The sequence below is a fragment of the Pleurodeles waltl genome, chromosome 12 (assembly GCF_031143425.1).
Source record: "Pleurodeles waltl isolate 20211129_DDA chromosome 12, aPleWal1.hap1.20221129, whole genome shotgun sequence".
In the NCBI taxonomy this organism is placed as follows: Eukaryota; Metazoa; Chordata; class Amphibia; order Caudata; family Salamandridae; genus Pleurodeles; species Pleurodeles waltl.
The window spans coordinates 329,568,054-329,594,155 of NC_090451.1; the positions used below are offsets into that span (position 1 = coordinate 329,568,054).

General features: G+C 45.0%; 2 protein-coding genes across 2 annotated transcripts in view; both read left to right on the forward strand.

The window, feature by feature from the left end:
* LOC138267475 (sorting nexin-20-like) overlaps positions 1–26,102 on the forward strand; it is a 115,654-nt gene that overhangs the window by 35,657 nt on the left and 53,895 nt on the right. The window contains exon 3 of the mRNA XM_069216443.1: positions 2,347–2,498. Within this exon, the coding sequence (XP_069072544.1) occupies positions 2,347–2,498 (152 nt within the window). The remainder of the gene's footprint in view (positions 1–2,346; positions 2,499–26,102) is intronic.
* The window catches only part of LOC138267476 (sorting nexin-20-like), a 167,172-nt gene continuing 143,459 nt past the window's right edge, over positions 2,390–26,102 (forward strand). The window contains exon 1 of the mRNA XM_069216444.1: positions 2,390–2,498. The gene's annotated coding sequence lies outside the window, so the exon portion shown is untranslated. The remainder of the gene's footprint in view (positions 2,499–26,102) is intronic.

Genomic DNA, 26,102 nt, shown 5'->3' on the forward strand with positions numbered 1-26,102 from the left:
ACAATATGAGAATGGAGAAATATTAGAATTCATAGATTTGGTATAGTAGTTTTATTGGACAGAGTGTGAACATATGTTTAACTGACCAATAGGGAATTACGGGATAGTTTAGGTGACTTTCCTATAACAACGGCGGAGAGGAAGAAAATTCTGAGAAACAATTAATTCCAACATTTTGAGAGAAGAGACATATTTCTGCCATTCCGACATTGGGCTCATATCCCCTAACTGAGAGCTTGCTGCCTTGCTAATCAACTGATGTCCTAAGGACGAAGTCTGATTCTGCTTTGCTGATCCATACCGAGGATAGGTATACCCTGAAATGTGATTATTATGCATATTTGTTTTTCCTTTCTAGGTACCAACTGCGCTGTTTTGTCTATGACTCTATCATAGTTAGATGTTTTCCAAATTGGTGATACTAAATTGTTTTGCATGAAGCTCAACATGCTGATGCTAATCTGATGTTAGTTGAGGATCCTGACTTATGACAATAGAGACTAATGCTTGATGGATTTCTCTGCTTAACTTCATGTATCTTATCTCGTCAACGCATCTAACTCTGCTATTGATTTGCATCGTAACTTTAGAATTTATTTTAGTTCAAGCTTTGATTAGATTGCTCTTCTTCCGCCGCTTATGACAACCAGTGTTGTTTCTGTATGTGTTTCATTTGATTTTGAGATTAATCTACATGACCTTGGTGTTGTTAATATAGGGAAATAAACATTCTAAACATTTACTAAAAGTGTGGTTATTCATGACTGAAAGGTCATGGTGCTTGATAATTACTGACTCAATTGATTATTGATTTTATTGATTAATAATGATTGTTGATTATTGTGTATCGATTATTGATTTATGTACTGGAGCTATGGTAAGAACATCTTAATTGCAAGTCAAAAGTTCATCGACCTATTTGCGTCCCCTTGTAAGTTTACTTATTATGGTCTGATGCGCTAACACACCTGCACCAAACAATTTATCACAAAATATATTTATTAGGGGGGTGTAACACCCCAGATACCCCTGAAGCTAATCCCCTGGAACTATCAAACGGAAAGACGCATATCCAACATGATTAGAAACAATGAACGTCTATTTAGGTTTTCTGCCAAGCTCCAAATCAATCAGAGAGTTGTTAATCTTATATCATGCTAAAAAGATCTCCGCTGCAATATGTGGAGCTGGAATCTGGGGTGTGGGGGACAACAGAACAATACAAGAGCAAGAAAATATGTTCCTTAGAAGACTTTTACCAATCAACACCGGATTTTATTATTCATTAGGAACTCGATGTTGGCTTTGTAACAGATATTTAAAAAAATAAAGTGCTCTTATAATGGCGCTCCATCTGGTTCAAAGTAGAGATACATTTTACCGGATTAATTATCAAGGATTGTATGGGACTTGACCAGGCCAACAAAATCCCTAGGTTACATCACAATAATCATACAATAAGGTGTTTGGGGCATCACTGGTTATTCTGAACGGGACCTAAGGGAGCACACACTCAAAGTCTGCCCAGAGAAAAGGGTTCAGTTAGATCACCATAAGGTGTCAGCGGGTAGATTCATGGTATTGAACGAGCAGTTTGGATATAAACTGTATCTTAAGCTGACCCACTACACCTATCAAGGATACCTTTTGACTCACTCTCATGTCCTTATTTTCCATCTTATAGCTTCATTCCCAAGAAAGGAAGGGTTGGGTACTATAACCCAAAAATGCCGCTGTGACCATATATCAGGACAGTCAGCCCAGCACATTGCACTTTTTGTAGATTTTATCTGACGCTTAAAAAGTTTTATTTTAAACCGCACTTTTTAAAAGAAAGAATTATTCATCAGCATGAGGCTTTTCCATTATTTGTATGATTTAAAGGACGCAACTGTATGCTACCGGGTAGCCATGCTTCTCTCTAAGGCACTTTGCACTAGGGATTTACTGAATAGCATAGAAAGTGAAATGTTCTAGCTGATGTGTCTCATGCGATAATACGATATGTCACAGTGGTTGTTTTGATATAATGAATAGTGACGTATTCTTTGAAATAGCCGATTGAATAGTCAGATTTTAATTCTCATATTTTAACACTTTGATCTGGTTTGTTTTAACATGTAGTCCTATTACTTGGTTTTATATCGTGAAAATTGCTGTTTTGAATGAAATCTTATCCCGTATTGATGTGATGCTTTTATGGTTTATTTTGCATAAACAGAATAAAGTTTGAAGTTCACTATCTAGCATTCTGTATTTTTGAAAGAATATTAAAACTATTTACAAAATGTTAAATGGTTATTAACAATTTGACTAATAATCTAAATACAAAATACAATATTTCAGATACTGACACCAACACAAGTCCCAATTCATTGATGACTACAAAAGAACTTCAGGAATACTGGCGAAATGTCAAATCAGAAAATAAAACCATTAAACCTCTCTTTGAAATTCCTACAACAAGAATTGCAGAAGACTCTTGTTCAAGATATGTGGTAAGATCTCCAGTGCTTAGTTCACTATTAGCACAGTGTAGTTTTTGAACCAAATTTTTGCAAACCCTTGTCTGCCTTTGATGGTGTGTTTCCTAACAAGTAATAAAAGAAGCTTTACAAAAATATATTTCAAACACAAGAACATTTAATGTATGTGTATGCACGTTTCACAAGATAACCAAAACATCTAGCTAAAGGTAATTGTTACTGGTCTTCGTTAAAAAAAGAGAAACCTATTACTAAGAACCTTTACTAAGATCCACATTAGTTTACCCCTTTTAGCAAGAAAGGATCACTACCAGAATAGCATGTAAAAAATGTTGAGGACCAAAATAGCGAGAATGTAAGGTAAGTAGATTTACTATTCTTATCTTCACAGCTATGTACCTTGGGGATATATATGTTATAGTTAGGAAATAGAATAAAAAAACATAGAATGCCACTTAAAAGAACAAAGGCTACAGGGTCATTATAGTTAGGCTTTTATTTTAAACGTACCAAACCGTAGAAATGTACCTGTTATAGTTATAATTATCCCAAGCAACCATAACTCATACCCTAAGGTAACTATAATGTGTGCCCCCGCCATGCACAGTTTTTTTCATAACATTTTTTACTGCAGATATTACATTGATATTATCAGTAATGTTATCAAAGATGTCATGGGTGCCATAATTTGTGGGGTAATTAGCAGTGCATGGCGAGGGAGCGAGTTATGGTTACCTTAAGGCACGAGTTATAGTTACTTGAAATAGCTAGCTATAACAGGTGAATTTCTATGGTTTGGTATGTTAAAAATGTGTGCCTAACTATTACGTCTCTGTAACCTTTGTTTTTTTAAGTGAATTTCAATGTTTTTTTCAAATTTCATTTCCTAACTATAACGTCTCTGTAACCATTGTTTTTTTCAGTTAATTTCAATGTGTTTTTTTTAACTTAAAGTAATTTTCATTTTTATACGTTAATATAAACACTGCCGAGCACGGCCTTTGGCCATGGGCAGCGGCACTTGGCCGCAGTGCCTGGCCTGTGGCTAGGGCCTGCAGCCAACCCCCTATAACCACCTAATCTTGGGCTGCACAGAGCAGTGAGGTTGGCCATGGGGCCTGGGCACGGGTTGGCCGGCCAGGCCCTTTGGCCATCCCCCTAATCATCCAACCAAAAAGCCATTCATGATGGCGGTTTGCAGCCAGTCCCTGCAGTTAACCCCGCCTAACCACCCAACCCCAAAGGCTGAAGGCTGCAGCGGGAGTTAGCCACAGGTACACGTGGCCCACCTCCCTGGGCTAATTTTGGCCCCAGGGATCCCAACCCCCAGAACCCAGCCTTCTAAAATTAGTTTTCATTGGGGGAGGGCACGCATACCCCCTCTGCAGGCTGATATTGGCCCTGAGGACCCTATCCCCCGGGCCCTGCTTTCTAAACTGTTTTGGGGGGAGGGGATTCAACCCCCCTCCCTTGGGTAATTTCTGCCCCGGAGACCCCATCCCCATTATTAGATTTTTTGTTTTTCTGGGGAGGGGGTCTGCATGTCCCCCCCCCCCGGGCCGATCTTAGCTCCAAGGACCCCGACTTAAACAATTTTATTTTTTGAGAGAAGGGGCGTCTCTCCCCAGGCCAGTATCAACCCTGGGGACCCATCCCCTGGGGCGCAGCCATGTCATCTGGCACCCAATCAAAATGGTTGAGGAATGTGGGGGAGCCTGGAGGGCACCCAATCAAAATGGTTGGGGAATGTGGGGGGAGCCTGATGGCTCCCGCAGTCCCAGCTGGCTCCCCGCCTCCTGCAGGAGCCAGCTTTACTGTTTCAGAAAGGGAGCTGCTGAATATGCAGCTTCCTGTCTGTGAGAGCAATTGTTCCCTCTGTTTCCCTGCCTGCAACATGCAGACAGGGAAACAGAAGAAACCTCCGAGAGTTTGACAGCTCTTACTTGCTAGAGCCGGAGTGCTTCCTCTGACTTAGTGGGAGCTGTCAAAGCTCCCATGAAGTCAGTGCAAAAAGCTATGTCCTGGCTGTGGGCACCCCAGGACATAGCAGGAGCTTGCCCTGGGGGGCGGTGGTCCCCAGGGTGATCTATAACTCCATGAGGGGGGTGGCATTTCCCTCCCAACATTTCAACTAGCCTGAAGGATGTTGCATTCCCTGGGGCTGCGGGGGGGCTTGCAGCCCCCTTGCATTGGTGCATTGATTTAGTTTGATGCACTACAGAGGTGGCTGTCCCCAGGGCTGTGGAAGGGCCAGGTGCCCACAAAGATTTAGTTTTATGCCCCGCGGAGGTGGTGGTCCCCTGGGCTGCGGGGGACGGGCAGCCCCTCTGCATTACATTTAGTTTAATGCCCTGGGGAGGTGGTGGTCCTGGAGGCTGCGAGGGCTGGGTGCCTCCCTGCACTAAACTTAGTTTAAAGCTGCGAGGAGGTGGCCATCCCCAGGGCTGTGGGGCAGCCCCCACAATGATTTAGTTTAGTGCTCCAGGGTGGGTATGGTCCCCAGGGCTTCAGGGGAGCTGCCTGTCCCCCCCACATTGATTTGTTTAAAGAGAGGTGGCAGTACCAGGGCTGCGGGGGTGGGGAGACGGGCAGCCCCCCATCCAAGATGTAAATGCCCCGGGACCTGGCTCATTCGAGGGCTGCATTTAAACAAGCACCGGAGCTTGTGCTTGTTTTTTTTTCATTTTTGGCAGATCCACAAATCTGCCATGTTTCTTGCTGACAAAAAAAAATGTTTTTTTGCTCGCTGACCCCCTCTGGGACCCCAAAACCAGTGCTAAAGGGTCAGGGTGTCCCTAACCTGGCCCCTTTTCTTATTTTTAATCTTTTTTCAGGGACTCAGCTGACAACACTTCCTTGTTGGTAGCCAATCAGATCTCAACATGAGAGTCTATAGATACCAATTTGGATTTTCTTTAATTTTTCAAAAACTACTTAACGGATTTACACAAATAAAAAAAATGGGCGCTTTCAGGACCAAGAGCTACCTTCCTGCCAAATTTGGTGTGATTCCTTCCAGTGGTTTGGGCACTACTGCTGTTCAAAATCACTATGGAAAAATGCATGGGAAAAAGTGTTTTGGGACCCCCTTTTTCTGGGCTCCCACTTGACGGATCACCCCGAAACTTCTCAGACAGATGCTGAAGTGAGCGTCGTATTTTCTTGGAACGTTTTGTGAAAATTCATAAAACGGCCCCAAAGTTATTAGCAAAACAAAGTACACTTCTTATATGGAAAATAGTTTCAACTATTGTTATAGTTAGGACCATGGTTCCATAGAAAAAGTGTTTGTTGAGTCACCTATATCTTTGATACCGTTTGATGAATCTTCACTAAGTTTTCCCCCAAAAAAGTGCCGTGGTGATTCTTATTGCACACATAAAGTTTCGGGATGATCTGTCAAGTGGGGGTTGATAAAAAGAGGGAGGTACAAAAAAACATGAGTTTCCCAAGTTAATTCCCATAGGAGTTTTGAGCATGACTACAGTCCGAACCACTGGATGGAATTACACTAAATTTGGCCGAAAGCTAGCTTTTGGTATGCAATTTAGACTTTGACTTATTTGGTTTGTTTAGTGTTTTAGGAGATATTGAGGGAAAAACAAATTTGTATATCTAGGGCCTTGGTTCCCATGCAACGTTTTCGTAGCGATCGCAAAATTTTTGCAAATCTGGGTTCAAACAGGAATGTTGTGATTGGTTGGCCGCAACCTGACTAGAAAGTTGCGCCAACCTTTTTAGGGAGTGGGACATATAGGAGCATAAGGGGTCAGGGTGGGGTTGCTCTGACCACAGGGCAGAGATATAGGATTCTTTGTAGGTCAAAATATGACCTTACAATGTTTTATTCATGGCGCGCGATATCCGTGAGTACGTTGTGACGCTCACTGTGGCCCCCGTATAACAAATTTGCGAATAAAAATTTAGAAAACAGGTTCAATCATTGTAGGAAGTTGGCTCTGTATGTGCTATTTCAAAGTAAGGAATAGCATGCACAGAGTCCAAGGGTTCCCCTTAGAGGTAAAATAGTGGTAAAAATAGATAATACTAATGCTCTATTTTGTGGTAGTGTGGTCGAGCAGTAGGCTTATCCAAGGAGTAGTGTTAAGCATTTGTTGTACATACACATAGGCAATAAATGAGGTACACACACTCAGAGACAAATCCAGCCAATAGGTTTTGTATAGAAAAATATCTTTTCTTAGTTTATTTTAAGAACCACAGGTTCAAATTCTACATGTAATATCTCATTCGAAAGGTATTGCAGGTAAGTACTTTAGGAACTTCAAATCATAAAAATTGCATGTATACTTTTCAAGTTATTGACAAATAGCTGTTTTAAAAGTGGACACAGTGCAATTTTCACAGTTCCTGGGGGAGGTAAGTTTTTGTTAGTTTTACCAGGTAAGTAGCACACTTACAGGGTTCAGTTCTGGGTCCAAGGTAGCCCACCGTTGGGGGTTCAGAGCAACCCCAAAGTCACCACACCAGCAGCTCAGGGCCGGTCAGGTGCAGAGTTCAAAGTGGTGCCCAAAACACATAGGCTAGAATGGAGAGAAGGGGGTGCCCCGGTTCCGGTCTGCTTGCAGGTAAGTACCCGCGTCTTCGGAGGGCAGACCAGAGGGGTTTTGTAGGGCACCGGGGGGGACACAAGCCCACACAGAAATTTCACCCTCAGCGGCGCGGGGGCGGCCGGGTGCAGTGTAGAAACAGGCGTCGGGTTCGCAATGTTAGTCTAGGAGAGATCTCGGGATCTCTTCAGCGCTGCAGGCAGGCAAGGGGGGGGTTCCTCGGGGAAACCTCCACTTGGACAAGGGAGAGGGACTCCTGGGGGTCACTTCTCCAGTGAAAGTCCGGTCCTTCAGGTCCTGGGGGCTGCGGGTGCAGGGTCTCTCCCAGGCGTCGGGACTTTGGATTCAAAGAGTCGCGGTCAGGGGAAGCCTCGGGATTCCCTCTGCAGGCGGCGCTGTGGGGGCTCAGGGGGGACAGGTTTTGGTACTCACAGTATCAGAGTAGTCCTGGGGTCCCTCCTGAGGTGTCGGATCTCCACCAGCCGAGTCGGGGTCGCCGGGTGCAGGGTTGCAAGTCTCACGCTTCTTGCGGGGAGTTTGCAGGGTTCTTTCAAGGCTGCTGGAAACAAAGTTGCAGCCTTTCTTGGAGCAGGTCCGCTGTCCTCGGGAGTTTCTTGTCTTTTCGAAGCAGGGGCAGTCCTCAGAGGATGTCGAGGTCGCTGGTCCCTTTGGAAGGCGTCGCTGGAGCAGGATCTTTGGAAGGCAGGAGACAGGCCGGTGAGTTTCTGGAGCCAAGGCAGTTGTCGTCTTCTGGTCTTCCTCTGCAGGGGTTTTCAGCTAGGCAGTCCTTCTTCTTGTAGTTGCAGGAATCTAATTTTCTAGGGTTCAGGGTAGCCCTTAAATACTAAATTTAAGGGCGTGTTTAGGTCTGGGGGGTTAGTAGCCAATGGCTACTAGCCCTGAGGGTGGGTACACCCTCTTTGTGCCTCCTCCCAAGGGGAGGGGGTCACAATCCTAACCCTATTGGGGGAATCCTCCATCTGCAAGATGGAGGATTTCTAAAAGTTAGAGTCACTTCAGCTCAGGACACCTTAGGGGCTGTCCTGACTGGCCAGTGACTCCTCCTTGTTTTTCTCATTATCTTCTCCGGCCTTGCCGCCAAAAGTGGGGCCTGGCCGGAGGGGGCGGGCAACTCCACTAGCTGGAGTGTCCTGCTGGGTTGGCACAAAGGAGGTGAACCTTTGAGGCTCACCGCCAGGTGTGACAATTCCTGCCTGGGGGAGGTGTTAGCATCTCCACCCAGTGCAGGCTTTGTTACTGGCCTCAGAGTGACAAAGGCACTCTCCCCATGGGGCCAGCAACATGTCTCGGTTTGTGGCAGGCTGCTAAAACTAGTCAGCCTACACAGACAGTCGGTTAAGTTTCAGGGGGCACCTCTAAGGTGCCCTCTGTGGTGTATTTTACAATAAAATGTACACTGGCATCAGTGGGCATTTATTGTGCTGAGAAGTTTGATACCAAACTTCCCAGTTTTCAGTGTAGCCACTATGGTGCTGTGGGGTTCGTGTTTGACAGACTCCCAGACCATATACTCTTATGGCTACCCTGCACTTACAATGTCTAAGGTTTTGTTTAGACACTGTAGGGGTACCATGCTCATGCACTGGTACCCTCACCTATGGTATAGTGCACCCTGCCTTAGGGCTGTAAGGCCTGCTAGAGGGGTGTCTTACCTATACTGCATAGGCAGTGAGAGGCTGGCATGGCACCCTGAGGGGAGTGCCATGTCGACTTACTCGTTTTGTCCTCACTAGCACACACAAGCTGGCAAGCAGTGTGTCTGTGCTGAGTGAGAGGTCTCCAGGGTGGCATAAGACATGCTGCAGCCCTTAGAGACCTTCCTTGGCATCAGGGCCCTTGGTACTAGAAGTACCAGTTACAAGGGACTTATCTGGATGCCAGGGTCTGCCAATTGTGGATACAAAAGTACAGGTTAGGGAAAGAACACTGGTGCTGGGGCCTGGTTAGCAGGCCTCAGCACACTTTCAATTGTAAACATAGCATCAGCAAAAGCAAAAAGTCAGGGGGCAACCATGCCAAGGAGGCATTTCCTTACACAACCCCCCCCCAAACGAAAGAGGATGAGACTAACCTTTCCCAAGAGAGTCTTCATTTTCTAAGTGGAAGAACCTGGAAAGGCCATCTGCATTGGCATGGGCAGTCCCAGGTCTGTGTTCCACTATAAAGTCCATTCCCTGTAGGGAGATGGACCACCTCAACAGTTTAGGATTTTCACCTTTCATTTGCATCAGCCATTTGAGAGGTCTGTGGTCAGTTTGAACTAGGAAGTGAGTCCCAAAGAGGTATGGTCTCAGCTTCTTCAGGGACCAAACCACAGCAAAGGCCTCCCTCTCAATGGCACTCCAACGCTGCTCCCTGGGGAGTAACCTCCTGCTAATGAAAGCAACAGGCTGGTCAAGGCCATCATTATTTGTTTGGGACAAAACTGCCCCTATCCCATGTTCAGAGGCATCAGTCTGCACAATGAACTGCTTAGAATAATCTGGAGCTTTTAGAACTGGTGCTGAGCACATTGCCTGTTTCAGGGTGTCAAAGGCCTGTTGGCATTCCACAGTCCAGTTTACTTTCTTGGGCATTTTCTTGGAGGTGAGTTCAGTAAGGGCTGTCACAATGGATCCATATCCCTTCACAAACCTCCTGTAATACCCAGTCAAGCCAAGGAATGCCCTGACTTGAGTCTGGGTTTTTGGAGCTACCCAGTCCAGAATAGTCTGGATCTTGGGTTGGAGTGGCTGAACTTGGCCTCCACCTACAAGGTGGCCCAAGTAAACCACAGTTCCCTGCCCTATCTGGCATTTGGATGCCTTGATAGAGAGGCCTGCAGATTGCAGAGCCTTCAAAACCTTCTTCAGGTGGACCAGGTGATCCTGCCAGGTGGAGCTAAAGACAGCAATATCATCAAGATAAGCTGTGCTAAAGGACTCCAAGCCAGCAAGGACTTGATTCACCAACCTTTGGAAGGTGGCAGGGGCATTCTTTAAACCAAAGGGCATAACAGTAAACTGATAATGCCCATCAGGTGTGGAGAATGCTGTTTTCTCTTTTGCTCCAGGTGCCATTTTTATTTGCCAGTACCCTGCTGTCAAGTCAAAGGTACTTAAGAATTTGGCAGCACCTAATTTATCTATGAGCTCATCAGCTCTTGGAATTGGATGAGCATCTGTCTTGGTGACAGAATTGAGCCCTCTGTAGTCCACACAAAACCTCATCTCTTTCTTTCCATCTTTGGTGTGAGGTTTGGGGACTAAGACCACTGGGCTAGCCCAGGGGCTGTCAGAGCGCTCAATTACTCCCAATTCCAGCATCTTGTGGACTTCCACCTTGATGCTTTCCTTAACATGGTCAGATTGTCTAAAGATTTTGTTCTTGACAGGCATGCTGTCTCCTGTGTCCACATCATGGGTACACAGGTGTGTCTGACCAGGGGTTAAGGAGAAGAGTTCAGGAAACTGTTGTAGGACTCTCCTACAATCAGCTTGCTGTTGGCCAGAGAGGGTGTCTGAGTAGATCACTCCATCTACTGTGCCATCTTTTGGGTCTGATGACAGAAGATCAGGGAGAGGTTCACTCTCTGCCTCCTGATCCTCATCTGTTACCATCAACAGATTGACATCAGCCCTGTCATGGAAGAGCTTAAGGCGGTTCACATGGATCACCCTCTTGGGGCTCCTGCTTGTGCCCAGGTCCACCAGGTAGGTGACCTGACTCTTCCTTTCTAGTACTGGGTAAGGGCCACTCCATTTGTCCTGGAGTGCCCGGGGAGCCACAGGCTCCAGAACCCAGACTTTCTGCCCTGGTTGGAACTCAACCAGTGCAGCCTTTTGGTCATACCAAAACTTCTGGAGCTGTTGGCTGGCCTCAAGGTTTTTGGTTGCCTTTTCCATGTACTCTGCCATTCTAGAGCGAAGGCCAAGTACATAGTCCACTATGTCTTGTTTAGGCTCATGGAGAGGTCTCTCCCAGCCTTCTTTAACAAGAGCAAGTGGTCCTCTTACGGGATGACCAAACAGAAGTTCAAAGGGTGAGAATCCTACTCCCTTCTGTGGCACCTCTCTGTAAGCGAAAAGCAGACATAGCAAGAGGACATCCCATCTCCTTTTGAGTTTTTCTGGGAGCCCCATGATCATGCCCTTTAATGTCTTGTTGAATCTCTCAACTAAGCCATTAGTTTGTGGATGGTATGGTGTAGTGAATTTATAAGTCACCCCACACTCATTCCACATGTGCTTTAGGTATGCTGACATGAAGTTGGTACCTCTGTCAGACACCACCTCCTTAGGGAAACCCACTCTGGTAAAGATACCAATGAGGGCCTTGGCTACTGCAGGGGCAGTAGTCGACCTAAGGGGAATAGCTTCAGGATACCTGGTAGCATGATCCACTACTACCAGGATATACATATTTCCTGAGGCTGTGGGAGGTTCTAGTGGACCAACTATGTCCACACCCACTCTTTCAAAGGGAACCCCCACCACTGGAAGTGGAATGAGGGGGGCCTTTGGATGCCCACCTGTCTTACCACTGGCTTGACAGGTGGGGCAGGAGAGGCAAAACTCCTTAACCATGTTGGACATATTGGGCCAGTAGAAGTGGTTGACTAACCTCTCCCACGTCTTGGTTTGTCCCAAATGTCCAGCAAGGGGAATGTCATGGGCCAATGTTAGGATGAACTTCCTGAACAGCTGAGGCACTACCACTCTCCTAGTGGCACCAGGTTTGGGGTCTCTGGCCTCAGTGTACAGGAGTCCATCTTCCCAATAGACCCTATGTGTTCCATTTTTCTTGCCTTTGGACTCTTCAGCAGCTTGCTGCCTAAGGCCTTCAAGAGAGGGACAGGTTTCTTGTCCCTTACACAGCTCCTCCCTTGAGGGTCCCCCTGGGCCCAAGAGCTCAACCTGATAAGGTTCAAGCTCCAAAGGCTCAGTTCCCTCAGAGGGCAGAACTTCTTCCTGAGAAGAGAGGTTCCCTTTCTTTTGCTGTGTTGCAGTTGGTTTCCCAACTGACTTTCCTGTTCTCTTGGTAGGCTGGGCCATTCTTCCAGACTCCAGCTCTACTTGTTCACCCTGTGCCTTGCACTGTGCTCTTGTTTTCACACACACCAGTTCAGGGATACCCAGCATTGCTGCATGGGTTTTTAGTTCTACCTCAGCCCATGCTGAGGACTCCAGGTCATTTCCAAGCAGACAGTCCACTGGGATATTTGAGGAGACCACCACCTGTTTCAGGCCATTGACCCCTCCCCATTCTAAAGTAACCATTGCCATGGGATGTACTTTTCTCTGATTGTCAGCGTTGGTGACTGTGTACGTTTTTCCAGTCAGGTATTGGCCAGGGGAAACCAGTTTCTCTGTCACCATGGTGACACTGGCACCTGTATCCCTCAGGCCCTCTATTCTAGTCCCATTAATTAAGAGTTGCTGTCTGTATTTTTGCATGTTAGGCGGCCAGACAGCTAGTGTGGCTAAATCCACCCCACCCTCAGAAACTAGAGTAGCTTCAGTGTGGACCCTGATTTGCTCTGGGCACACTGTTGATCCCACTTGGAGACTAGCCATACCAGTGTTACCTGGATGGGAGTTTGGAGTGGAACCTTTCTTGGGACAGGCGTGGTCTCCAGTTTGGTGTCCATGCTGTTTACAGCTATGACACCAGGCCTTTTTGGGATCAAAGTTCTTACCCTTGTACCCATTGTTTTGTGAAGAGGCTCTGGGCCCACCCTCCTGTGCAGGTTTTTGGGGGCCTGTAGAAGACTCTTTACTATTTTTAGTTTTGGTTGTCTCATCACCCTTCCCCTGGGGAGTCTTTGTGACCCCTTTCTTTTGGTCACCCCCTGTTGAAGTCTTGGACACCCTTGTCTTGACCCAATGGTCCGCCTTCTTTCCCAATTCTTGGGGAGAAATTGGTCCTAGGTCTACCAGATGCTGATGCAGTTTATCATTGAAACAATTACTTAACAGGTGTTCTTTCACAAATAAATTGTACAGCCCATCATAATTACTTACACCACTGCCTTGAATCCAACCATCTAGTGTTTTCACTGAGTAGTCTACAAAGTCAACCCAGGTCTGGCTCGAGGATTTTTGAGCCCCCCTGAATCTAATCCTATACTCCTCAGTGGAGAATCCAAAGCCCTCAATCAGGGTACCCTTCATGAGGTCATAAGATTCTGCATCTTGTCCAGAGAGTGTGAGGAGTCTATCCCTACACTTTCCTGTGAACATTTCCCAAAGGAGAGCACCCCAGTGAGATCTGTTCACTTTTCTGGTTACACAAGCCCTCTCAAAAGCTGTGAACCATTTGGTGATGTCATCACCATCTTCATATTTAGTTACAATCCCTTTAGGGATTTTCAACATGTCAGGAGAATCTCTGACCCTATTTATGTTGCTGCCACCATTGATGGGTCCTAGGCCCATCTCTTGTCTTTCCCTCTCTATGGCTAGGATCTGTCTTTCCAAAGCCAATCTTTTGGCCATCCTGGCTAACTGGATGTCCTCTTCACTGGGGCTATCCTCAGTGATTTCAGAGGTGTTGGTCTCTCCTGTGAGGGAACCAGCATCTCTGACTATTATTTTAGGAGTCAGGGTTTGAGGGACCCTGTTCTCCCTAGATAGGACTGGGAGGGGGGAATTTTCCTCCAAGTCACTATCCTCTTCCTCTGAGTTGCCACCCTCAGAGGGGTTGGCCTTTTCAAACTCTGCCAAAAGCTCCTGGAGCTGTATTTTGGTAGGTTTGGGGCCCATTGTTATTTTCTTTATTTTACAGAGTGACCTTAGCTCCCTCATCTTAAGATGGAGGTAAGGTGTGGTGTCGAGTTCCACCACAGTCACATCTGTGCTAGACATTTTGCTTCTAAAAGTTGGAATACTTTTTAAGAATCTACAACTGGTTCTAGAATCTAATTCAAACTTTTACAAATTTTTAAACTCTAAAAGAAATGCTAAACAGGATCTAACACAAGGCCCTAGCAGGTCTTTTAAGAATTTAGAAAACTTTTCAAATTGCAAAAATCAATTTCTAATGACAATTTTGGAATTTGTCGTGTGATCAGGTATTGGCTGAGTAGTCCAGCAAATGCAAAGTCTTGTACCCCACCGCTGATCCACCAATGTAGGAAGTTGGCTCTGTATGTGCTATTTCAAAGTAAGGAATAGCATGCACAGAGTCCAAGGGTTCCCCTTAGAGGTAAAATAGTGGTAAAAATAGATAATACTAATGCTCTATTTTGTGGTAGTGTGGTCGAGCAGTAGGCTTATCCAAGGAGTAGTGTTAAGCATTTGTTGTACATACACATAGGCAATAAATGAGGTACACACACTCAGAGACAAATCCAGCCAATAGGTTTTGTATAGAAAAATATCTTTTCTTAGTTTATTTTAAGAACCACAGGTTCAAATTCTACATGTAATATCTCATTCGAAAGGTATTGCAGGTAAGTACTTTAGGAACTTCAAATCATAAAAATTGCATGTATACTTTTCAAGTTATTGACAAATACCTGTTTTAAAAGTGGACACAGTGCAATTTTCACAGTTCCTGGGGGAGGTAAGTTTTTGTTAGTTTTACCAGGTAAGTAGCACACTTACAGGGTTCAGTTCTGGGTCCAAGGTAGCCCACCGTTGGGGGTTCAGAGCAACCCCAAAGTCACCACACCAGCAGCTCAGGGCCGGTCAGGTGCAGAGTTCAAAGTGGTGCCCAAAACACATAGGCTAGAATGGAGAGAAGGGGGTGCCCCGGTTCCGGTCTGCTTGCAGGTAAGTACCCGCGTCTTCGGAGGGCAGACCAGAGGGGTTTTGTAGGGCACCGGGGGGGACACAAGCCCACACAGAAATTTCACCCTCAGCGGCGCGGGGGCGGCCGGGTGCAGTGTAGAAACAGGCGTCGGGTTCGCAATGTTAGTCTAGGAGAGATCTCGGGATCTCTTCAGCGCTGCAGGCAGGCAAGGGGGGGGTTCCTCGGGGAAACCTCCACTTGGACAAGGGAGAGGGACTCCTGGGGGTCACTTCTCCAGTGAAAGTCCGGTCCTTCAGGTCCTGGGGGCTGCGGGTGCAGGGTCTCTCCCACGCGTCGGGACTTTGGATTCAAAGAGTCGCGGTCAGGGGAAGCCTCGGGATTCCCTCTGCAGGCGGCGCTGTGGGGGCTCAGGGGGGACAGGTTTTGGTACTCACAGTATCAGAGTAGTCCTGGGGTCCCTCCTGAGGTGTCGGATCTCCACCAGCCGAGTCGGGGTCGCCGGGTGCAGGGTTGCAAGTCTCACGCTTCTTGCGGGGAGTTTGCAGGGTTCTTTCAAGGCTGCTGGAAACAAAGTTGCAGCCTTTCTTGGAGCAGGTCCGCTGTCCTCGGGAGTTTCTTGTCTTTTCGAAGCAGGGGCAGTCCTCAGAGGATGTCGAGGTCGCTGGTCCCTTTGGAAGGCGTCGCTGGAGCAGGATCTTTGGAAGGCAGGAGACAGGCCGGTGAGTTTCTGGAGCCAAGGCAGTTGTCGTCTTCTGGTCTTCCTCTGCAGGGGTTTTCAGCTAGGCAGTCCTTCTTCTTGTAGTTGCAGGAATCTAATTTTCTAGGGTTCAGGGTAGCCCTTAAATACTAAATTTAAGGGCGTGTTTAGGTCTGGGGGGTTAGTAGCCAATGGCTACTAGCCCTGAGGGTGGGTACACCCTCTTTGTGCCTCCTCCCAAGGGGAGGGGGTCACAATCCTAACCCTATTGGGGGAATCCTCCATCTGCAAGATGGAGGATTTCTAAAAGTTAGAGTCACTTCAGCTCAGGACACCTTAGGGGCTGTCCTGACTGGCCAGTGACTCCTCCTTGTTTTTCTCATTATCTTCTCCGGCCTTGCCGCCAAAAGTGGGGCCTGGCCGGAGGGGGCGGGCAACTCCACTAGCTGGAGTGTCCTGCTGGGTTGGCACAAAGGAGGTGAGCCTTTGAGGCTCACCGCCAGGTGTGACAATTCCTGCCTGGGGGAGGTGTTAGCATCTCCACCCAGTGCAGGCTTTGTTACTGGCCTCAGAGTGACAAAGACACTCTCCCCATGGGGCCAGCAACATGTCTCGGTTTGTGGCAGGCTGCTAAAACTAGTCAGCCTACACAGACAGTCGGTTAAGTTTCAGGGGGCACCTCTAAGGTGCCCTCTGTGGTGTATTTTACAATAAAATGTACACTGGCATCAGTGGGCATTTATTGTGCTGAGAAGTTTGATACCAAACTTCCCAGTTTTCAGTGTAGCCACTATGGTGCTGTGGAGTTCGTGTTTGACAGACTCCCAGACCATATACTCTTATGGCTACCCTGCACTTACAATGTCTAAGGTTTTGTTTAGACACTGTAGGGGTACCATGCTCATGCACTGGTACCCTCACCTATGGTATAGTGCACCCTGCCTTAGGGCTGTAAGGCCTGCTAGAGGGGTGTCTTACCTATACTGCATAGGCAGTGAGAGGCTGGCATGGCACCCTGAGGGGAGTGCCATGTCGACTTACTCGTTTTGTCCTCACTAGCACACACAAGCTGGCAAGCAGTGTGTCTGTGCTGAGTGAGAGGTCTCCAGGGTGGCATAAGACATGCTGCAGCCCTTAGAGACCTTCCTTGGCATCAGGGCCCTTGGTACTAGAAGTACCAGTTACAAGGGACTTATCTGGATGCCAGGGTCTGCCAATTGTGGATACAAAAGTACAGGTTAGGGAAAGAACACTGGTGCTGGGGCCTGGTTAGCAGGCCTCAGCACACTTTCAATTGTAAACATAGCATCAGCAAAAGCAAAAAGTCAGGGGGCAACCATGCCAAGGAGGCATTTCCTTACAATCATGCACTAAATCATTCACTCATAGAAGCACTCAGTCACTCATGCAACCACTCACAGACCCACTCAGAGACTTGTACACCCACTCACAGACTTCTATAGCATCATTAAAAATATAAATGAAACATTTGCAGTCAAATTATTGAAGAAAAAAACGTGGATGGCGGGGGCGCGATCCTTAGGGTTTAGGATTACCTCAGGGCGTGAGTTATAGTTACTTGTAACAACTCTAACTATAACTGCTGAATTTCTATGATTTTGTACGAGTAAATTCAGAACCTAACTATAGGTTGTTTTTTGTGTGAATATATATAAATGTATATATTTTTATATATATATATATATATATATATATATATATATATATATATATATATATATATATATATATTGTCAATACATACATGGAGCTATACATGGTGAAAATGGTGAAACTTTGCTTACTTATAGAAACTTACCTTCACGGTATTTGTGTCCTTAATATTCTTGACACAAAATTTTGGTCCACCATATTTCTGTTTTTGGTATTCTGTCTAAATACCACAAGAAAGGCACATTTTTAGTATGTTTGTCTTACTTGCTCATTTTATTTAGTGGGTAGCTCTTTCTCACCCCAATTCCCACATACCTTTGTTGTGATTAAATAGGGATTAAGATTTTCTTGTTATTTTCTTTTCAGATTATGGGGTTCTTGGTTATGGGCTACAGATGATCAGATAAGGCTAGTTGTTGCTAGTGTTAAAATCCATTTTTTATCATGAGGTCCCTAAAAAAGGCAAATCAAGTCTGATATATTTTGTTTAAGAAGGATCAAAAAATAATCCTAATTCTTAAGAGAGTAATTTCTTTTCAGAAATGTTTTGTTTAAAGAAGTACCTGAAAGAAATAAAAAGGGATTATGCACACATTTCAGTTTAGTGTACTTGGAGAAGTGTCATACTGGCCAGGGTTGAAGAGGATATTTAATCAGATTCAAAATCATATTAAAGTAATATCTTGATTTTGTGACAGCTGATAAGAATGCTGACAAAGACATATATTAATTTATCTGCTTTTTTGTCATTTGTATACGCATTTTCAAAGGAGTAGGAAGTTATTTGTGTCTAAGAAATAAGTCTAGATTTCATGTGTTCCTGATCCTTGTATCTGTGTGCCACGTGGCTGTGGCCTTTGTGTTTCTGGTCTACATCTGTGTGCCACATGCTTAGTACCCTAGTATCTGTGCTCCACATAGCAGTGCTCTAAAATGTAATTACCTAAAATGCACCATTGTTCTTTGACTACCTATTCTCTATGGTCTGTACTGCAAGTGTGTCTATCTGTTCTGCACATGTGTGTTGCCCACTTTTCTCTGCTTCATTTGTTTCCACTCCATAATTCTATGACCCTTGTCTGTGTCCTATATCTAGTTGCCCTTTACTTGGGTTCCTTTTTAGTGTTAGATATGGCTGTGGCCAACATGTTTGTGCTTCATATGTTTGTGACCCAGATGCCTGAGCTGCGTACCCATTCTCCTTGTGTGTCTCCCAGTTTAGTGTGCTGCATCTCAATGCTCAATGCCTGTATGCTTCATTTTTTATCCAACGTTTGCAAGCCTCACCACTATATAGCATGTCCATGCCTCACATGTCTGTGCTCTACATGTTCTTCTATTAGGTATGTGCTTCATTCCTAATTCTGTTGAACCTGCCTTCTGAGCCACAAATCAATGTCTTCATGACACTCTCTTGCTAGTAATCCGCAAGAGAGAGCATCTAAGAGTGGACAACAGGTTTTCTGGGTCTCCTGCTTCATATGTTATGTTGGTGAATCCCTTCTGACCATGATGCCCTTACGACTCTTCTGAAAGAGAATGAAAGCCAATTCTAAACCATATGGTAAAAACTTGTTAGAAGTGTAAAAAAATTGGTTAAATGAGAATTAAATAGTGTCTTTAATATCTTTGTCCAGTGTGTTCAAAGTAGCTGTAGCATCTTGATAGGGAAAGTCAAATAAAGATCAAGTGAGCACTAATTCCTTTTAAAACCTGTTTAAAAACACTGCTAATGTGGTTTTTGGCATCCACCCATTTTCATATGTGCACATGGTCCCTTCCTAGTTGCATTAGTTGACAGGATTATCTTTAATACGTCTCTTCTTTTTTGTAAACACACTACAACAGTTTGCCTAGTAAATTGCCAGATAAAAGGAGTATTGGACTTAGCCTGAAAAGGTAAATGCTCTGATAAAAGGGACATCGGGGCGACACTATCACATGCATACCACAAATTTGAAGAAGCACCCTATTTATTCTTCCAGTGCTCAAACCTGTTTAGGAACTACATCTACAAGAATGGAGAGTCATTTCCCATTACTTACTTTATTGCTGTTACTCTCATCTCAGTCATTATTTGGGAGGTGAATTCCACCTAAGAAACAGGAAATATCAGGAGTGCTGAAAAAGCAAGTGCTGCCCACACTTGCACTTGCGTTGTACTGGTGACATTACTGGACTGGCATTGCCGGCATCCTCCTCTATCTACCAATGCTAATCAAAGCCCTGTAACTGAGGGAGAGCCACTGAACTAATCATAATGAATGGGTTGATTAGGAATAGGACTAAGGGGGTCATTACGAGTTTGGATGACGGAAAAAGCTGTCCAAACTCCCGCGGTCAGTTTACCGCCAGTGCAGCTGCCTTCCGTGGGCCCCATTAGGAGTTTTCCGCTGTGTAAGCAGGCGGAAACATTGTTTCCACCCACTGGCCAGGCAAGAAACAGCCCACAACATTGACGCCTGCTCATAATCAAGCCAGTGACAATGCTGCGGTGCGTATGGTGCACCAGCACTGGTTGCGCCGTTCACTCTCTGCAAAGCAGACAGTGAACAGCGCAATGGGGTTGGCCATAGGGGCCCCTGCACTGCCCATGCACTTGGGGCCCCCAGTACCCCTTCTCCGCCAGCCTTTACATGGCAGTGTTACTGCCATGTAAAAGCTGGTGGAGACGGTAGGGTCGTAATCCCCAGGGCGGCGCTGCTTGCAGAGCGGCCCTGGAGGATTCAGACCACCAGCACCGCCAGTCCCTCCTGTGAAGGGAAACTGGCAGTGCTGGCAGTCTGTGCCATGGTCATAATGTGGCAGTCAGACCGCCACCACAACCCTGGCGGTCTGGAGACCGCCAAGGTCGTAATGAGGCCCTAAGTAATGAAGGTTAACAGTAAGTAATCAGGCTATTACCTACATGCCCTTCTTCCTCAACACGGTCATTATTTGTGAGGTATACCAACTCCAATGCAACTCCAATGGCCTTTGACAATAAAAAACCATAAGAATCGCATGAATGCAAGAACACATTTTTTTACTGCAAAATAAAGAAACTAATCAAGTCTCAATTAATCATAAAAGATCATGTTACAATTGCTGCAGTATTAAGTAAACAAAATTTATCCTGAATTTGCACAATTGTATGCATATGATAATGACTCACCAAAGGATGCTCTAAGGCCCATATCCCAGGTCAGTATATGTCCTGAAAAAAGACTCCATGAAATTTGGTCCCAGAAGCAGAGACACCTCTTGTTGAACATCCTTGAATTCCATCCAGAATAGACAAATTTCCAGGTAGAAGGTGTTCTGGAGTTTTGTACGGCTTCTGCCTGATGATAGATATAGGCCTTTACCAAGTAGGGTTAACTTTTTAACCGCCAAGCTGACAGGGCTAGTTTGAGAGTTAGAGGCTGAGTAAGGATCTAGGCAGAGATATATATACAAGGTGCACCCAAGAAGGAAAGACCGTCACAAATTTTAGAAGAGGGAATCAAGATATGTGTGGCTAAAAGGGTACTATCAATATCACCTCTAGTCCTTCCTCATGCAACTTGAACATAAGTCTTGGGATAAGGATGAAATGAGGAAATACATTCAGTAACGTCCTAGGCCATTTCACCACCAGAGCATCCATCATGCATGTTCTTTCTTCTCTGAACAAGGAGTAGAACCTGGGAGGGAGAGCATTGCTTCTTGAGAGAAAAATGCCTATATTGGGGTTCCAAATCTTGCACACCCTTTGAAAAGTTGTCTGAGTTAAAGACGGGCTCGGAGAAGATTGGACTAACATGCTCAGTTGGTTGCATGCACATTGTTCAGGCCTCTAATGGTTAATGGCAGAAGGTGAATCTCTGCCCAATTCCCAAGTAAGCAATTACTGAGATCCGTATCTTGGAGTGAGTGCTCCTATAGTGGTTGAAGTAAGCTACTGTGGCCATATTGTCTGATATGACCAGGACTCTGTGATGCTGCAGTTATTGCTCAACATGCTGCACTGCTGTAAACACTGCAATGAGTTCTCAACAGTTTGAAGCCATTTAACTTTCCATTGTTGACTACCAGACTTTACAGGAATTATAGTCCAATGTAAAGCTCATAGTAGTGAACTTGCATCCGTATTGGGAATTATTGAACATTTTGGATGCATCACAACCCTTTGGAGAGGGTTAATGTTCCTAACCACATCTGGAGATTGGCTCTTATTTCTTGAGTGACTAGAATACAAGACTGGAAAAAGGAAGGCCAAAACATCAGTAGATGCCAAAGAAGCATAAGTAAATAAAGTGTACCCATTATACTGTGAGAACACATGCCAACGTATGGTCCTGCAATTCCATTCATTTCCCTGCTAGAGCCCCCTGAAGAAACAGCAGGGTAGACAACATGGTGCAAAGGCAAACAACTCTCACTTTGGGAAGGAAAACATTCCCAAGATCCATCCTGAATCTGGTCCTTTTAAATGTCTTGATAAATTGATTTGACATTTTAAAACATTCAGGGTGAATCCAAGATGACTCAGAGTGGGCTTTGTCACTTCCAGAAAACAACTTGATTCTGCTTATGAATGAGCAAGTATCAGTCAGTCCCTGGGGTATAGGTAAACTGGAATGAGCCACAGCTGGAGCCACTACTTTTGTACAAACCCTGGAGGCTGACTGAAGACCAAATGGGAGCACTGTGAACTGCAATAGTTGCCCCAGAATGCAGAATCACAGGACCCTCTGGTGGTATTTTTACAGTACTTATATGCAGATAAGCACCTATTAGGTTTATAGTGAATAAGAAGTGAATCAAGGGAATTAAAGAAATTATGATCTAAAGAGTTACCATTTTCAGTGGGATATTTTGTACTCATCTGCTCACCTTCTTCAGATCTTTCATCATCCAACAGCCCTTCATAACCTTTGGAACTAAGATATTGATCAAACTCCAGCCCATTCTTTATTCTCATTACAGAACTAGGATGATAGCATCATTTTCTACAGGGGTTTGAAGGCCTTCCAATTCGCTTTCCTCTTCATGGGGCATCTTGGCCCTGGCGTAGGAATGATCCAAAAGTCAAGAGGCTGCCAGAAGGAACTCTATCATGTTCTCGTTCTGGACAATATCCCAGACCCACATGTCTAAAGTTAATCTGCTATTTTTCCAGAAAGTGGAGAGTTCAACCCTAATCTGCAATGGCTGGCCAATGTCTGCTTGAGCCCTGATATAGTTAGGAACAAGGCTCTTCAATAGAGGATTTGTGTTTCTGCCTTTTAGGAACTATTGTGTTATCTGCTGCCTTCTCAAAGGCTGTCTTAACAGTGACTTTTTAAAAGACCCAGAGGTCTTGGATGACTGCTTCTTAAATGAGAGTGCTTCCATTCCTTGTACATGTGGTGCAGTTTTTCTTCCAATACCTAAAATGTTGCGATCCTTGAATGGCATTCTAAAAGCTGTAAACCTGTGAGCAGCATCAATATTCCATTCTTTCAAGAATCAATTTAATTGTGCTGCAATTTAGGCTCAACCTGCCAAGACGAAACCTCTCATAACATAAAAAACTGCACTCGTTGCTCCATTCCCTTTAGCAGATCAGACAATGAGTTCCATCATGAACTGCTTTGAATAAAGGCTTAAAATCTGAAGTCAAAGATTGCGAGGTATGTGCCCCAAACATACTGCACAACATGCAAAGTGGGGTCCACAAAAAACATTCTTTAAAACAGAATCAATCTTCTTTTCTTCTGGATTCCTTCAGAAAGCTGTCTGCTATCAGTGGCCAATGAGCATCTTCCCACCAGGCAGACGACCACTGAATCCAAATGCACTGTCTGTGGCAACTTAGATCTAGAATTAGAATAGAGATGGGAGATGAAACATGGTATATTGATCTTATAAAGATCTTTCGGCTCCTGCTTAACTACAATCAACATGTGGAGATGAATTGCAACCCCTGTATTGGAATCTTCTGAAATTCCCATAATAATGTCTCTTCAGACGTTCTAGGCTTCTCAGCAGGAGAAAAGCCTATATCCTCCATTACATCTGCCAGCACCTCTGGGAGAATTTCGTTAGAAGTATACTTTAGTCTTCCATCAAACAGGGTCACAACCTCTTTGCTGACCTCTGAGCTGGATACATCTGAATAGAGCTCATGTGACTTTTTTCTCACTGCAAAAACTTTCTGCTTTTTCAGGAATGCCGTGGTAAATAGGATAATCTTCTATATCCTCTCTTCCTCATTATTATCTCTACCTTTAAGGTGAGGATGATGATCTAAAGGTACTTGTGGAAGAAATTAGTCAAACATGTAATCTTTTCTTCTCATGTTTTCCCTTGCTGCCTAATTGAAAAAAGATGAAATTGCAGCATGCCTTCCTCTCGAGGTTCACTTCTCCAGTAGAAGCAACAGGCCCAAGGAAGTTCTTATCCAAATCACAAAGCATCTCCAAAATAGTTTCTTGGAGCTAATCTTCACCAAAATGCTCCTTGCTTCGGCGTCGCCCCCGATGCAGTGCTCACCATGACAAGACAGGTCAACGCCCTCACCTCCACCTGTTTTCACACCCTCCAACTCCTATGGTAGATCTTCAGATGGATCCCAAGCAACTGCTGCAACACTGTAATGCACACCCTGATGACAAGCAGACTTGACTATGTCAACGCCCTCTAAGCCCTACCCACCAAGAAGAACCTGAGCAAGCTACTACAAATGAAGAACGCCTCCGCCAAACTCATCCTGAACATCCCTCACCAAGAAAACATCACAGGACACCTGAGAGATCTCCGTTGACTCCCCGTCGAGAAGAGGATCAACTTCAAGCTCCTTGTACACCCTTACAAGGCTCCCCACAATCTTGAACCCAGCTATCTTGCCCACCCCTTCCCCTTTTACTTCCCTGCAAGACCTCTCCGCTCCTCCCAGAAGGCGCTCCCCACCAAACCCTGCATAAGGAAGTCCTCAGCTGGAGGGAGATCCTTCACCTACCTTGCGGCTAAATGCTGGAACCCCCTGCCTCTCCACCTCAAGCAGTCACCATTGCTACCACAATTCAGGAAGGACCTTAAGACCTGGCTCTTTGACTGATTCTTGAGGACATACCTCACAGTGCCTTTAGACCCTACGGGTGAGTAGCGCACTTTAAAAATACTAATTGAATTGAATTGAATTTGAATTGAATATCATAACTTATGTTACCAAGAAGATCTAACCTTATGGAACGCTTCCATGTTTGGTCAGCTCCCAACAAAAGTCTGTACATGTGTGGTCTCCTCTATCTTCATCATAGAACTTTATCTCGGCCACAAGGGCCATAAAAGCACATAGCATCGACAAAATAATTACACAATGAATATATTAAACATATACAGTACATATTAAAAGAATATAACCTAAGTGTTCTTCCAGGGTAATTTTGATACATTGTTACTAAACCCATCATGCAGATAAAAAATTTGCTCTGAGAATCCAACTTGCCCCAAGGTACTTGACAACAGCAATTACCAGGGTCGAGCAGGTGTCTGATCTAAGAATTCAAAGGGCTGCGTTGGAACTACGGACTCCCAGCAATCTACAGCCAGGGCCAACCATTTCCATGAGAGGCAGCATAGGCAGGGCAAACAAATAGAACATGAGGGAGATTTTCAACATGTGTTTTACAAGCTGGACAAGTGATTGTCCCCTCAGGTGACCAGCAGCTGGTGAATGATCTTGGTGGCAAAGTGCATATGCAAAACTGGAAGTGCAATTTCCTTTCTCAAGACACCAGGATTATATCCCAAAAAACCTTGTAGTTGCAGAACTCTTTTAGGTCAGCGAAATCACTTGACAGGTTGGAGTGAAGTGCTACACTGAGTTCCTCAGAGTCTATCATCTTCCAATACTGTTTTTTTAGGTTGATTTTCAACGGAAAGGAGGCAGTAGTTGGAGAATCCCAGAGTTCGTTAAGCCCAAGCAAATAAAGTAAATCTTTGATATGTCTAAGCCAAGGGATGCTAAGAGAGTTGTCAGTTTCTAAAATGACCTGCAGGGCTACAGTAAAGGAGGCAAGCTCTGAGGTAGTCCAAAGACGCCGCCAATACAAGAGAGGACGTAGGCGAACCTTGAGCCTATGAGCTTCATGCCTAGGTCCTTGAGGAGGGGAAACAGTGGTGTGCTTGACAGGAGAGAAACAAGATTTCTCCCAAAATAGTTTTTTAGAAGTTGATAGTTCTTGAGCTTTGGCATAGCCCCATAGTTCGGTCCCTAGAGAGCCGAGCTTACAGCCTTAGCTTCGTAAATCTGGAGTGCAGGGCGTATTTGCTTAGTGTATGAAAGATTAAAATTGTTTATTAAAACCCCTATAGTTTGTTTTAGTTTTAACACCTGCTTTGCAATATGTGACTTTCCTGACATTTTCTCTGTTAACATTAAGCCCAGGTAACTAAATGAGTTCATGTTTTCAAGTGGAGTACCTTCGAGCATAAACTTCCCTTTGAAGGATATGTGAGGATTGAGCTTCATAAATTTTGTTTTGGAAGTATTGATTTCCAGACCCCACGCGGAACAAAATTCCTCAAAGCACATGAGAAGTTTTCGTAGTCCACTTGGGGATTTAGATATCAATAGAGTATCATCTGCAAATAGCAGGACCGAAATTTTGAGTGTGTCTAATGATGGTGTGTCAGCCTCCACTCTGAGTATAGAGGAAACAATATCATTAATATTTATGGAAAACAAAGTGGGGGTAAGGACACACCTTTGACGTACTCCCCTTGACACCTGCATTCTGTCAGTGAGCTGCCCCTTGTCACCCCACCTAACACGTGCATAATTATCCTCGTGAAGCCGTATTAATATTGCAAGAATATGCTCGGGTTTTGCCATCACAGAAAGACCTTCCCACAGCTTATTACGAGGCACTAGATTAAACGCGGATTTCAAGTCCACAAAGGTGACATACG